At 41.5% G+C, this 14,649-nt stretch overlaps 2 protein-coding genes across 2 annotated transcripts; one reads left to right on the forward strand and one right to left on the reverse strand.

Annotated features, from left to right (window-relative positions):
• Positions 1 to 158: 158 nt before the first annotated feature.
• Positions 159 to 6,357, forward strand: mettl3 (methyltransferase like 3). Its single transcript, XM_061709513.1, has 11 exons — positions 159 to 374; positions 3,070 to 3,257; positions 3,353 to 3,820; positions 3,903 to 4,078; positions 4,630 to 4,843; positions 4,934 to 5,121; positions 5,421 to 5,459; positions 5,537 to 5,645; positions 5,751 to 5,819; positions 5,901 to 6,013; positions 6,106 to 6,357. Exons 1-11 carry the CDS (start codon positions 269 to 271, stop codon positions 6,206 to 6,208), a joined length of 1,773 nt encoding a protein of 590 aa, XP_061565497.1. The 5' UTR covers positions 159 to 268; the 3' UTR covers positions 6,209 to 6,357.
• Positions 6,358 to 6,373: 16 nt separating this feature from the next.
• On the reverse strand, positions 6,374 to 13,709 carry si:ch211-237l4.6 (uncharacterized protein LOC446130 homolog). The gene is made up of 3 exons (XM_061709514.1): positions 13,454 to 13,709; positions 7,494 to 7,589; positions 6,374 to 7,405 (listed from the first exon to the last, which is right to left on the reverse strand). Exons 1-3 carry the CDS (start codon positions 13,512 to 13,514, stop codon positions 7,233 to 7,235), a joined length of 330 nt encoding a protein of 109 aa, XP_061565498.1. The 5' UTR covers positions 13,515 to 13,709; the 3' UTR covers positions 6,374 to 7,232.
• Between the last annotated feature and the right edge of the window lie 940 nt (positions 13,710 to 14,649).

Raw genomic sequence — 14,649 nt, forward strand, 5'->3', positions numbered from 1 at the left:
GTGTATTTTTGTGACTAAAATATAATTCACGGAAATGTATTATAGCTATCGCCGTGTGTTGTTTTTGGCCGCATAATTAACGATATTAATAATAGCTGTCAAAAGCACCAGTTAGCTGCCGGAACGCATGCGTCTCAAGCAAGTTTCTAGTCGGACGCCTTCGCCACCGCGCACCGTACACATTGCTGCTGGGAGCGCGGACACGGTTCAACTTTGGTCTCGGGACGCTGCGGCTGCTCGCTGGAGTCGTTGTTTTATACATTTGGTCATGTCGGATACATGGAGCAACATTCAGGCGCACAAGAAGCAGCTGGACTCGCTGCGGGAGAGGCTGCAGCGACGGCGGAAAGACCCCGCGCAGCTGAGCGCGCCGGGTGCGTGTGTGTGTGGGGGGGGTTATCTGATAAAACAGTTTTATCTCTGATATAACAAGGTTATGCAGACGGACTAACACAAACTGGGACTTATCCTGCATTCAGGATCTCTGCTATTATTATTATTATTAGTAGTAGTAGTAGTAGTAGTAGTAGTAGTAGTAGTAGTAGTAGTAGTAGTATTATCATCATCATCATCATTATTAGGCCTATCATCATACTCGCTATTATGTGAACGGAAGATGAACTCCTGCCCGAGTTTATTTTTTGTGATCAAATGTTTTTATTTATTTTTCATGATTTTCTTATCAAAGGTGGCATCCACAATGATTTTAAACAAGTATTAACACATTCTCAGCCCCTTCCAAACCCACTCCTTGGACCTAGAAAGAAAAAAATAACTAAATAAATAAATGGATAATGCAGAAAAACAGATACTACAAAGATAATAGAACAAAGGACAAAATAAAACAAAGGCAAAACATAATAATATCAAAAACTGGACAAGGATAGCTGCAACAAGGTAATCTATGTCAATTTTGAATACATCTTTCGAGTTTAGACTTAATTTTATCTGCTGCTATAAACCAAAATAAAATATTTTGTTGTTTTGCATTATGGATTCGGGCTGTAGATATTTCCAGGTAGATAATTTCAAGGAAGGTCAAATACCAATGGGAGATGTTAAGCGTGTGTGGTGGTTTCCATCTTACTGCTATTATTTTTTTTTTGCTGCTGTTAGGCCAGCAAGCAAAATTCGTTTCTGACATAGTGAAGTAATGATTGTTGATAAATTATTTAAAATAAGTGTTTGAGGGTTTATTGGAATATTCTGTGCTGTTATCGAGGATAATGCAGTTGCAACCTGTTGCCAGAAGTTTGCAACAGATTGGCATTCCCAGACCATATGAAGGTTCCCGGTTTATTCTGAAAGCAGAGTGTACATAAAGAACTCCTGCCCGAGTTTTTCAGGAAAATAAGTTATTTGCCACTCTGCTGTATAACTGTTAATGTATCTAACTGCTGACAGTTAGATACATTATGCTGATGGTAACTATTTCCAAAGTTACCTGGGCTTTTGCAGCTTTCTCTATAAATAACCCTCAGGCTTCATTTATGTTATTTGTTTATTTATTTATTTTTTAATGTATGAATCAATATGGCTGTGTTACAGTTTATGATATGAATCTCAGCAAGAATGACATGAATGAAAAAAAATGTGCAGCTCTATTATACATGTCTGACACTGTTTGCCCTGACCTGTCTGTCTGTCTGCATATACACACATCATGTATATATGTATATATGTATGTATATATATATATATATATATATATATATATATACATACATACATACATACATACATACATACATACATACATACATACATACATACATACATACATACATACACACTACTATAACTAGTTATTTTAATCCTGAAACCTTGTTAAACCTTGTTAGCCCTCAGGGTCCTGTGCTGCAGTGGTTTAGGTCTAATTTGACAAATAAAAGTTCCTCTGTCAGGATCAATGACCTCTGGTGTGCCACAGGGATCCATTTTGGGCCATGTTCTATTTTCCTTGTAGATGCCGCTGTGAGGGTCCGTTATTTCACACTTGTACATGAACATATCACGCCTGTCCTGTACACTCTCCACTGGCTCCAAGTACAGTCCAGAATTCATTTTAAACTCTTGTTTGTTTTTATTGGAATTAATGGCCTTGTATTTCCATATTTATGTGAGTTTTTTAGTCTTCACCAACCTAACGGAGCTCTGCGTTCTGCCAGCCAGTATCTCTAAGAGCAAGCTAAAGACTCAGGTCTTTAAGGAGCACTTCGGCATCTAGTAAGATGCATGCACTTATGTCAAGATGGTGTCTTCTTAGACGTAGCTTTCTTATTTAAAAAAAAACAAAAACATATATATTCTAGCACTGGCGTGACAGCACCTGTGTCCAACTGGACTCTCAGTAGTTTGACCAGCACTTATCCAGGTGGACCCTCCTATGTGATTTTGTGCTTGTGTTGTTCTCTCATATGTAAGTTGCTTTGGATAAAAGCGTCTGCTAAATGACAGTAGTATAGTAGTATCTCTTAGAGGTCCCACGTGGAGGAGCAAACAGTGGAGGGATTGTTCCTTCGCTGTCCCACGTCCCAAACTCTGCAACACTCTTCCTCCTTGAGCTGCAAACCCTTTCTGACCTGCAACTGTTCAAACCTCAACCGATTCAGACTGAGAGGACTATGTCACTGTTTTAATTTGTTTTATTGATATACTTTTATTTGACTCAATCTTAATGCATTGTATTGTTATATTTTTTTTATTGTATTTATTGCTGGGATGGACTTTAATAAACTTAGGTGGTTGAAATGTGCTATATAAATAAAGTTTTTTTGATGGATTGATTGATTGGTTGCAAAATTTTAAATCTTACAGCATCTGAAAAAATACTGATACAATGAAATAAGTGTTGCAGCTTCTTTTTGATTTATCCAAGACTCTAATCACGAGGGTTGACCCCCTCCCCCCACTTTAAGTATAAAAATTATTTACTTTTGTGTGTGGTTTTAAAAAACAAAAAAAAATTGCATTGTGGCTAATGCTATTTATATAAGTTTCCGGCCTTTTAAAAAGAGGATGTTTGCCGTTTTCTGTAGAATCACTTATTTGCTTGTATTATTCTTTTAGATGGCGTCAGCACGGACAGTTCCACAGCCAGGAGTGACAGCCCAGCTCCATCGGCTCCATCTAGCTCTCAGGAGGGGACAGAAAAACCACCAGACCCTGAACTAGAAAAGAGGCTGCTGGGATATCTGTCTGATCTGAGCCTTCCACTCCCAACAGACTCCCTTGCCATCACAAGTGAACTCAACAGTGTAAGTGTGCATCAAAGGACAGACATGCTTGTGGCGTGTTTGACTTCACGTTGTCCTCGTTTGACACTTCTCTACTTCGTTATGTCTCCACCCAGGCTAAAGCAGCTGTTAAGCATGGATGCATCCAGAGCCTTCTGCTCAAATTCTCTGCTCAGGAGCTCATAGAGGTCCGACAGCCTTCCTCGGTTACTTCATCCTCTGCAGCCCCGTCTTCTACAGTGGTTGTAGCCGTGGATCACACAAAGCTATGGGCTATGATGGGATCTGTGGCAGGTGCCCAAAGGACTGGAGTCAAGAGAAAAGCTGAAGACCAGACCCGCAGCAGAGCTGGCAGCTTCTCACCTTCACTTCAGAGCTCTGCTTCTCCTCCACATGCCTCGGCCTCCTCCTCCTCCTCCTCCTCTCAGACGCCCATCTCCTCAATAACGCTGGCGGTGCCTTCATCATCAGGAAGCGGGGTAGATAAGAAGGGCAGGAGCAGTAAGAGCCAGTCATCTCACATGGACATGGAAATTGAAAGCCTCCTGAACCAGCAGTCCACGAAGGAGCAGCAGAGCAAGAAGGTAAAAGGATTTATTATTAAGACTAGTTATGTATCGAATAGTGGGTGCACGTGATTACAGACGGAGCATGACCTGTGTCCAGGTGAGCAGAGAGATTTTGGAGCTGCTTACCGCCAGTACGGCAAAGGAGCAGTCTATTGTGGAGAAGTTCCGGTCCCGTGGTCGAGCTCAGGTCCAAGAGTTCTGCGATAGTGGGACCAAAGAGGAGTGTGCTCGTTCCGGAGACACACCTCAGCCGTGCACAAAGCTGCACTTCCGGTGAGTGTTTTTTTTATTTATTTTTTATTTATTTTTTATTTATTTTTTTAACTTCAGCATGCATTCATATCAATTGACACAATTAAGTCTAAGCATTAGTCTAAATGACAGTTCTTATGACCTGATCCTTTGTTTACAAAAAAAAGGAACTAGCTCAGAAAACATTTGCTTTGTATTGTATTTGAAAAAATATTCCTTTTCACCTGAAGGTGGCACTCTAATTATAATAATGTACTGTGTATTCCAAATGAATGACTCATTCTGACGCTGTTGTTTTAATTCAGCGGAGAGGATTTCTACTTATAAGGAATAACTTGCCAGAGAGGGAAACTAAATCAATTCAAAAACGGGCTCAGAGGGAAAACTCATCAAAGATTGTATCAATGGCTGATCTGATATGTTAAAACTTTGGTTGAGCTAAACCTTGTGATGATTTTGTGGCATTTCTGTTCCAAACAGAGGTTTAATTTAAAAGTGTGACATACAACGCCCATGTTCTCCTCATTTGAGGAATATTTACAGCTTTTTGCTTTCTAATTTTTGCCATTCAGCCGCATCATCAACAAGCATACGGACGAGAGTCTCGGCGACTGTTCCTTCCTCAACACGTGCTTCCACATGGACACCTGTAAATACGTCCACTACGAGATCGACAGTGTTCCAGAGGTCGAGAGCAGCCTGCTGGGACCCCAGGCGGGCGCTGCAGAGCTTGGCCTGCATGCGGAGGACGCCGAAAGCAACGTGGGCACGCTGTTCCCATCGCAGGTGATTGTGTGACAGTACAAATACATAAACAGATTTGTTGTGACACATTTTATTTGCTGGTATTAAGATTGCATGCTCTTGGGTTCTCAGTGGATCTGCTGTGACATCCGCTTCCTGGACATGTCCATCCTGGGGAAGTTTGCGGTGGTGATGGCCGACCCTCCCTGGGACATCCACATGGAGCTGCCTTATGGTACCCTGACTGACGACGAGATGAGGAAACTCAGCATCCCTCATCTACAGGACGATGGCTTCCTCTTCCTCTGGGTCACTGGCAGGTAACTTAAAAACAAACCTCTCAGCTCAATTTTTATTTTTGTCTTTTCATGAAAATCTCCTGCTTGGTGTGACCATTCATCTCTTAAATGTTAAAAACTGTGTACTTATGTCAGGACTGAACCTGAACATGTCTCTGGAGCAGAATATTCACTTCCCCTTTTAGCTTTAGCGAGTTCACCGCTTTTATAAGTGATTTTAATTGTATTTGTTAGAATGCCATTTTTTCAGCTTACTGTGTGTTTTGTTACATTTAGACAATAGTTATAATTACTCGTACTGGTCTGTCCTCCTCTCACAGGGCCATGGAGCTGGGGAGAGAGTGTCTCAGTCTCTGGGGGTAAGTACTGCTTTTTTTCTTGTCTTAAGGACATCTTATTTCTTCTTCCTTGTTGTTCCATCACTCTCCTTTCTCAGCTACGAGCGAATCGATGAAGTCATTTGGGTAAAAACCAACCAACTTCAGAGAATCATCCGCACAGGAAGGACGGGCCACTGGCTGAACCACGGGAAGGAGCACTGCCTGGTATGTTGAAGAGGGAGATATTGAGTTCTTAATTTTTTTTTTAACGTTCCTACAAAATTGAACAGTTAAAATGCCTGCTATTCAAAAGTACATGCTTGTCTGCAGGTCGGAGTAAAAGGTAGGGGTACGCATGGCTTCAACAGAGGTTTGGACTGCGACGTGATCGTGGCCGAGGTAGAGTTTTGTCTTTTGATATGGACATTGGTGGTATCGGTGACACATTCAACCCTCAAGTGACTGCACACTCCGTCTCAGGTCCGATCCACCAGCCACAAACCAGACGAGATCTACGGCATGATAGAGAGGCTTTCCCCCGGCACCAGGAAGATTGAACTCTTTGGTCGACCTCACAACGTCCAGCCCAACTGGTAACAACCGGACTGCGATTTAAAAGTCTCATTAAAGCTCTTTTGGATACTTTCACAACATATATTTCAACCCTTCAACTTTTCCCATCAAGGATAACCCTGGGAAACCAGCTGGACGGCATCCACCTGCTGGATCCGGAGGTCGTGGCTCGGTTCAAGAAGCGTTATCCAGATGGAGTCATTTCCAAACCTTGAGATGAGCCCTGGCGACATCAGTTGTCACGTCTTATGTTTGTTTTTGGACAACTTTTATATATGTAAATATTTTCTTTTCTTTTTTAAAATCATACATTTTGTCAACAAAATGTTTGTCTTAGTTAAGAATGAATAAAACTTTGAATAGATTTTCTGTTGAAGTGGTTTCTTCGCTGCAAAACATACTCACTTTTAATAAAGCACACTGAACATTTCAATACAAAAGGATGTAAGTAAGAATGAAAGTTTCTGACAAACTGTAGATCCTAATAGGAGGATGAGATGAGTATTGATCACCACTTAGATTCTCACATCATCAAATCCACGAGCAGGACTTTGAATTATGAAAATGTTGCAGTCAAACATGACTAACAATTAAATTTCCTGTGCATCTGTGATAGCAGAGTAGCATCTGTGAATCTTCATCTCGTCATCTACATTAGATCAATGTAACCTTGAATGCAAGAAAAATAAAATAAAAGCAAGTAACTCTCTGTTTATTAGTCTGTTGCTCTCAGCATGCATTTATAGAAATTTAATTCAGACAAGGAAAAGAAAGTCAATTTTTAGTTTAGAAAAAATTACTGTTACTCATGATGGTGTTATTGATGAATTTTAGATAAATACAACAGTGCCAGGATGAAGGGAATCATTTCCATGAACCAGCTCTAGTTAACTAGCCGCCATCAGAAAACTGAAAACTTGTTAGTTTCCTTTAACAAATGTAGTAAAAAGAAAACAAAGCACAATTTCCGCAAAAGAATGCACTTGTTGGTAGTGAATGCTGTAAACAACTACTTCTCGCCCCTTTCATCAGTACATCAGTTTGGGAAGTGGATCCAGTCAGTCCACTGTCCTCTCCTCCCTCAGTCTGATTAGAGTCCTGTGCGCCCAGTGAACCGCAAAATATCAGATCTGCCAACTGAGACTGTTGTTTTCCTGTGAGGTTGGCAGGTTCCCGGCTCGGCACCGCAGGCTCGGAGCGGGAATATGCCATGGAGTCCGTTTGTCCTTCTACTGCCCTTCAGTAGGTGGCGTCCACTGCGTTGATGTTGCTGTCCAGCTGGTGTCTGAAAGACAGCCTGGCCTTGGTGGAGAAGTAGATCTGGGAGCCCCGGCTGAGGCCCCCGGCCCCCTCGCTGTCGCTGCTCCAGGACGTCGCAGAGGACAGACGTGGCTTCATCTCCTCGATGGGAACTGAGTAGGACAGGGCAGACAGTTAACCTTTCACAGTAACATGGGCTGTATTTTATGATCTGAAATAGTAGTAGTAGTTTCTCCTCACTTGTTGATGGAGTACACTCCCTGCTCTTGCAGCGGTCTTTACAGCGTCTGTAGAAGGGAAAGCACTGCAGCATCTTCACACCCATGGCTGAACTCTCTGCAGACAGAGGACATAAAGCAGATGCATGAGTATGAAGGTGCACATTACCAGCAGGTCAGCTCAGTTTTCAATAATTCAACACTGCCTCTGCAGCTTACATTTAAGCTGCTTTGTCTGACTGCAGGTCTCCAGACAGTCATTGTCTCCTCACCAGGTCAGAGTTTAATAGAATTATGATGCTGCGCTTCAGCGCCGTGATAACTTAATGTGAGCCGACAGTGAATGCACCACCGGATGGCGCGGTGGCCCCGGCAACCGGCCACTCAGTCACTGTTTACCGAGGCCTCGCTGGCATCCTGCGTGCCGTCTAATCCTGGGAAAAGACGTCAGTGCAGCGGTCCGAGGTAAGCTGTCCTGTCGCTGTCAGACTGGAGATTACAAAGAGGTGACGTGACATCACAACTAATGAGGAGACGAGACCACATCTCAACAGGAAAAATGTAATGTTTACCTGTGAGAAAAACTATTCTTATATGTGGCATTTCCATCAATTTCCATGGCAGTCAGGGCAACTACTTGTATAACACATCTATCATCCAGCAGATTTAAACAAGACTGTAAAAGTTCAAGAAATACTTGAAGATTTTCCATCCAACTATGACTGATACAGTCGGTTTCACACCTCGACCACAGAGCTGCATTTTCTAAAAGTAAAAAAGGGGGTTATTTTAGTCTAATCAGGTTAAGAAACAGGTCAGGTAAAATGGGGCAGAGGAGGGGGATGCTTCACAGTTGCTATGGAAAGGAACTTGTTTTGTTTTAGAAATCATCCTATTTAGAGCACACATTATGCTTTTTGTAGACTTTTTTTTTGCATGTAATACTTTTGCAGCAGTACTAAGCCCAAAGTCTAACCTGCAGCATCCTGCAAAAGACACCGTTCCTGCACTTGAGCCGACTTATTGTCGAAGCTTCTCTTTGTTTACTTTATGAAGTCACGTAACATGATCCATCAATGTCTGCCTACTGCCTTGTTTGAAATGTCCCAAACATAAAATCAGCAGCTGCATCATTTTGGACCAATCAACTGACCAATCAGAACAGACTCTCGGGACCCTCCTCCCTGTTGAAAGCAGGGACTTTTAAGGAAATGAGCAATAAAATAAAACAAATGATTTCATACAGAAGCTGCAGAATATGTACTTTACTTTTTTTTTTTTTAACTTTTTTAACAGCAAAGCATGTTATTTTCATCTCTAGTAAAGTGATTAAGAAAAAAACAATGAAACTGTAAATAAGATGTAATAGTTTCTTTAAGAAATCTTCTTTGCAAAACCTCTGATATGAGACAAAAGGTTTAAAAAAATTAGATAAACCCCAAAAAATAAAGGGAAGAGGTTGCAAAAAGATTCAGATGTCCACAAAGATTTAGGGTGCTCGAGGTTATTTGTTAATGGTTGTGAACTAGCTCCAAATATCTGCAGTATTAGTAATAGTTTAATATAACTATACATGTATTACTTCGAATACACAACTTTTTTTTTGATTGATACAAATCAAACTTTTTTGTCTTTTATCTTAGTTCTTTAGAGGTCCACAGACAGACGGGTAGTCAAAATGTTTCATCGCCAGAGCAGAGTCCATCCTAATCCTCCCAGCACAAGTTTTAATTAAAACCCCGACCTCACTGCTGCTCTGATGGGAAAACTGAGTGTTTTAATCCTCTGAGCCCCATTGTTCAATGATCACAGAGGGACAGATTTGGATATCTGATGACAAACAGTAAACGGTGATTACAACATAAAGGAGGGCAGTGTTGGCTGAGCATAGTCTTTTTTTCCCCCTAATGTTGGCTTCTCCTTCGCTCAGACCAGCAGCTTCATGGAGACGTGACAGCTCGCACATACGCCCAGAACGGCTGCTGCTGCAGCACATTAGATTCATGCCAGGGAGGGAGACACTCAGATGTCTCCATCATGGACAAACTCACACTCTTATAGTCATAGAATAAGAGATTTTTTTTCCCCTTTTCTTTTTAAATAATGTCCCTTGCATCTCTATTTCATTTAGGTGTGGCTCTGAAATTCTAACCCCATTCACAGACAGTGAATCCATTATGTTTAGCTCAGTTTCTAGATTGTGTCTGTCAGGTGAGATTTCACAGTATAGGCCACATTGTAAATAAGAAAGAACAGCCCCGACTAGGCAGGGTTTCTTTCCCACACAAACTAACACACAATATTGAAGCTGTGGTCAGTGGCGAAGAATTTTGGGCACCGATCTCGACTGGCTGTTTGGGTCTGGCAGCACATAGCAGGGTGGGAGTCTGGAGGAGAAAAACAACCTCAGATGGAAAACACACACTGACCACGGTGGGGAGGGGTAGAACGGGAAAAAGGCTGAATAAGAAGGAGGAAAAGAATGGGAAAGAGAACAAAAAGAGAAGCCAAATTTAAAAAGAAACACGAAATAAGAAAAACTTGAGATGGTGAATAAGGCGGTAAGTGCGGGACAAAGAGTTTCATCTTGGAAGCTCCATCTGCAAGTGACGGGTTGGTTTTACGACTTAAAGCGGTGACAGCTCGCTGATGGAGCTCCAAATTGCACAATGCCCCCCAGCGAAACATTTGCAGGCGGCTGGATTTCATGTGTTCGTTTGCAGCCTTTCATCATCTGGAAAGCATGTCGGTGCATGTGTGCACTTACAGGCATCTGATAAGGCAGTCAGGCCATTTCAACACAGTAGATGCATTAAAACAAAATCACCTCATTAATTTCCTAATTTCAGATTAACTCCTCCACAGATATTCTAGCAATCAAAGCTCATCATTACAGCTCTTCTTCTACATTCAGTCTGCAGAGCTTTGAAGGAAAGATAAACTGCAGTTATGCGCAGGCCTGCCAGCAATAGACAGAAAGACTTTGTGCATGTATACCTGCACACAGCATGCAATCCGCTCTCATTCTTATTCATCGCGGATAAAGCTGCTTATAAAGTGTTTTTCAGACATCTACAACAGACATAAACACTCTGGACTGATAGCATTCTGAAAAATAAGTGTTTACTTTCAGTAGGCAGAGTTTGCTGATGATATCTGGGTTTTTATTCATGCAGCTGTGTATAAAGGCTCAAGTACTGTGTTCACAAGCACATTTTAGCTTCAATAGTCACATGTTTTCATCCCACTTTTTCCTTCCCCTATTTCTGCTTCCTCACATTCATCTAACAGCATTAGTTTACTTTATCAAAATCCCTTTTTTATATGGTTTATATTTGTGTGTACCACAACTTATAAACTGTATAGCTTAAAATGATTACCGGTAGTCCAGTAATCAGTTTCTAAAGTGACAGAAAATCATATCTATTTTGACGACCATTTAAAGCATTAAAAAAGGAATTGCTGGCCTTTTCTTAAAGAGATTTTATAACGCAAACGATCTGAAGATTAATCACTGGTGAATTAATCATGAATCTGTTGGATTCAAACGCTTAAAAAGAGCTCAATCTACTGAAATATAAAAATATACAGTGTAACAGTGAGATTTCTATTGCAGGGGTGGCAAGAGAGGACGGTTACAGCCGAGTGTTTGTACTTTTCTTAAGTAGGTCTATGAATGTGCACGTATTTCTCCAACATTATTGCTGCTGCAGCGGGAGAAGCCTAGTTTATCTTTACTTGGTGAAGCACTGCAGTGAGACGGTCCTGCAGTTGGAAAACTCCTCCTCACATTCTTTTTGCTTTGAAAATGCAGAGTATGTGTGAATAATGCATAAAATGTCGTAAATGTGCACAGCTTGGGCCAACGTACTGCAGATTGAATATCAGATTGGACACACTCCCCCGGTCGCTCATAGTACCGGTCCAAAGCCCAGATAAATGGGGAACTTTGTTGCAATAAGTGTATCTGAAATAAAAACCTATATCGAATCAACGCTCTGCTGTGGTGACCCTTACACAGGGCAAAGGCAAAAGAAGTTGTTTGCTTGGTAAATGCAAACATGTGACATTACTTTAGACCAGAGACTGTATAAGACGAAGTGAACAAAGCCCCTGAGACGTCACCCATACGTTTTCTGAAAGAGCTTTCGAAGTCTGGTTTTCCTCATGCTGCTTGGTAACAAACAGGTGTGGGAAGCTGGCTGGGACACGCCCACCTTATTTCAGCCACAGTTATAGCCACAGCTTTTGGCTTCTTGAGCTGATCCATGCCGGAGGAGCTGCAGACTTTGGCTTTGATCAAGGAAGTTAGCTTCTTTTGACTTTTGAATTGATGTTCAACCCGAATCCCCAAAAACTGCAGTCCATCACCTCACCTTTAGGGGCTAGCTCCAAAAGAGAGTCCATCTCCACTCTCTAATACAGGGTGTAGACTTTTGATTGACAGTCAGCTTAGCTCATTAGCTCATTATCACGTCCTCATCACTGTGAAGCTTAGTGAAGCAATTGGCAGCTTGAACACAGAGGCTGTTTCTGACTTCAGGGCAGACACAACAAACGAAACAGGATGTTTTGCTGCAAACACGCATGGATGAGCTGGTCACCACAGCTAACTTTGACTGACATGGGGTCGGTTGTCTGCCCTGTCCATTTACAACATGGCACCACCCACCTTAGAGGAAAAAAAGGGGCTTCCAATTAATTCTTCTGAAAATCTGAGTGACATCACTGGTGTGATGCTTTTATTTACTGCATTGTTGCTTCAAGTAAAATTTGCTTGTTGCTTCAGGTATGTGTGTGTGTGTGTGTGTGTTTCATTCAATGTGAGAACAGTGACTGAAGAGCTGTGCCAGACAGACTAATCATCTGAGCTCTCACCTACTACCTTCCATCACTAATCTGTCCATGCCCTCTAAATAAACCACTGTCTGCGTTCACAGGTAGAAGTGTGAGCTGCTGTCTGCAGCAGGGCTTCCATAGATTGGCAGCCAGTTGGTCAACAACAGTAGCTCACAAAATACTCCCAGCAATAAAACAATTTATAAGCTGAAACACTCCCAACTCCTGCTCCAAAATCTCCAAGAAACAAGCTGTTTGATGAGGTTACACCTAATAATCTACCAGGTACACCCAGTACTCGAGTTGTAAAAGAAAATCAGGGGGGATGGTGGATTTTATCATATGGGGACAGATAATTTGTGCTGATTACAAATAATATAATATATTACAAATAATAGCAGTGACCAAAACACCTGCAGAAATACTGCAGGAATGACATAGCAGCAGTTAAATATCCACTGGGCTTACATCAAATACATAAAAACAACAATAAAAAACAGTTTTCTGAACTTATTAATATGTCTGTCCTTCACAGGATAAGTAATATGGATCACTTCAAAAACTCAAAATCTTAACAAGAATATTTGTCTTATTTCTAGTTAAAATGTCTCATTTTAGTAAAAAAAATCTCATTACACTTAAAACAAGACTCATCACTGGAAAAAACAACAATTTTCACCTGTTTCAAGTAGATTTTCACTTAAAATAAGATTTTTTTGCTTGTAATGAGAAGATAAATCTTGTCCTACTGGCAGATTTTCCTACTTATTTCAAGTGAAAATTTACTTGAAACAGGGGAGAATTGTCACATTTTTCTGGTGTTATTTTTCTGGTGATGACTCTAAATGTTGAAATAGCAGTAAAACCACATTCATTGATGAAATGACATAAGGGATGGAAAGGGGGGATGCCAGTTTTACAGGGGGGATGATTTGGACCGTTTTTATTTCAGGGGGGATGCCATCCCCCCTCATCCCCCCTCAACTCGAGTACTGGGTACACATTGCATTTATTTGAGTATAAGCATCTGCTTAGAAATTAGGAGGGGCTGTTGAGTAGTATAAGCAAAACTGCCATCTAAAAAAAAAAAAAAAGGGAAAAGGGAAAAGTAAACAAAGCTGTTAAACCAAGTTCAGGACCTACCTGGTGGGTTAAACGTGGAGATAGGTGAGTGGAGAAGATCTGGTGGATAATGTTGCGGCATTAACGCCCCTGGTCACTCTTGGTGCGCCCTCCTCGCCGCTGCCCGCAGTAACTAACATTAACTAACGCTCCAGCGCGGTCTCGTCCTGCACGTCCTGCACTCAGCTGGGGAGGATCCTGGGCGCGCAGCGGCACAACTTTAAATAGGTTTGCTCCTGTAATCCCCGGAGCATGGCGGGCGGACACGCCTGCTCTCTCTCGCCCTCCCTCATTCTTCCAACCCCGCTTCTCCTTTCCAAACCTCTCTCATTCGCCGCTGCACACACGTCCCACTTCGGACCTGCACCCACGCTTCCTCCCGCATGCTTCGCATTGTTTTGCCTCCATGTTATAAGTAATATGATGTTTAAATAGAAGCTGTTGATGATCAGAATTACCTGCGTGGCTATTTTGGGGGTTTGACCTACAGACCGGTGTTTGGAGACTACGTTCATTGGCCCTTGTTATCAAAAGTCACATGATTTTTTTTTCTTTTGTTCTCTTTGAGATATCAAAGGTCAGAATTGACTGTACCCTTATCCCTGATGCATTTTGTGTTGCTTTAATAGCCTGAAAGGAAAGATCCTGCACTATTTGCATAACATTGGGAATAAATGTTATGCAAGACCATTCTAAGACCATTTTTTTTAGATGATATTAGTATCTGAAGGCTTGAAATTACATTACTGCATAATTCCCAACTCAAGATGTTTGAAAGTTTTCATTATTTAACCACAAACAAAGCATCAGCTTGCAGTGCAATGTCTTATTATTGGTTAACATGAGGATACTGTAAGCCTGTAAGTTGTCAAATAGACAGAATGACTCAGAAGAGTCATGTATTTTCTATTTCAACAACATGTTTCATCAATGCAAATCTATCTTCTACAAAACCGCTTTGTCTGGTATGTTGTGTTTGTCTCTTTCCTGGCAGATTGCCCCCCCACTTTACATAAGCCCGAGGCATACACACTGTACATGCCTTAGAAATATGTCTTGGTTAATGCATAGCCAGAAAAAGCATGAAAAAAAAAAGCATTCCCAGCTCAGAGGACTAAGGTGTACACTTATACGTTAATGCTCTGTAGTACAAGCAAATGCAAAGTGCCTCATTAACCTCCTCATCATCTGCCCTGCATGGATTACATAGAAGCGGG

Source organism: Cololabis saira, chromosome 20 (assembly GCF_033807715.1).
Source record: "Cololabis saira isolate AMF1-May2022 chromosome 20, fColSai1.1, whole genome shotgun sequence".
In the NCBI taxonomy this organism is placed as follows: Eukaryota; Metazoa; Chordata; class Actinopteri; order Beloniformes; family Belonidae; genus Cololabis; species Cololabis saira.

Bases quoted from the DNA above. Each gene is read 5' to 3' on its own strand.
- si:ch211-237l4.6 (XM_061709514.1), bottom strand. From the start codon at position 13,514: ATGCCGCAACATTATCCACCAGATCTTCTCCACTCACCTATCTCCACG. The intron at 7,590-13,453 runs GTAGGTCCTGAA...CTCTGTCTGCAG, and splicing joins CTCCACGTTTAACCCACCAG to AGAGTTCAGCCATGGGTGTG. The intron at 7,406-7,493 runs GTGAGGAGAAAC...TGTCCTACTCAG, and splicing joins GGAGTGTACTCCATCAACAA to TTCCCATCGAGGAGATGAAG.
- mettl3 (XM_061709513.1), top strand. From the start codon at position 269: ATGTCGGATACATGGAGCAACATTCAGGCGCACAAGAAGCAGCTGGAC. The intron at 4,844-4,933 runs GTGATTGTGTGA...TTGGGTTCTCAG, and splicing joins GCACGCTGTTCCCATCGCAG to TGGATCTGCTGTGACATCCG. The intron at 5,820-5,900 runs GTAGAGTTTTGT...ACTCCGTCTCAG, and splicing joins GCGACGTGATCGTGGCCGAG to GTCCGATCCACCAGCCACAA.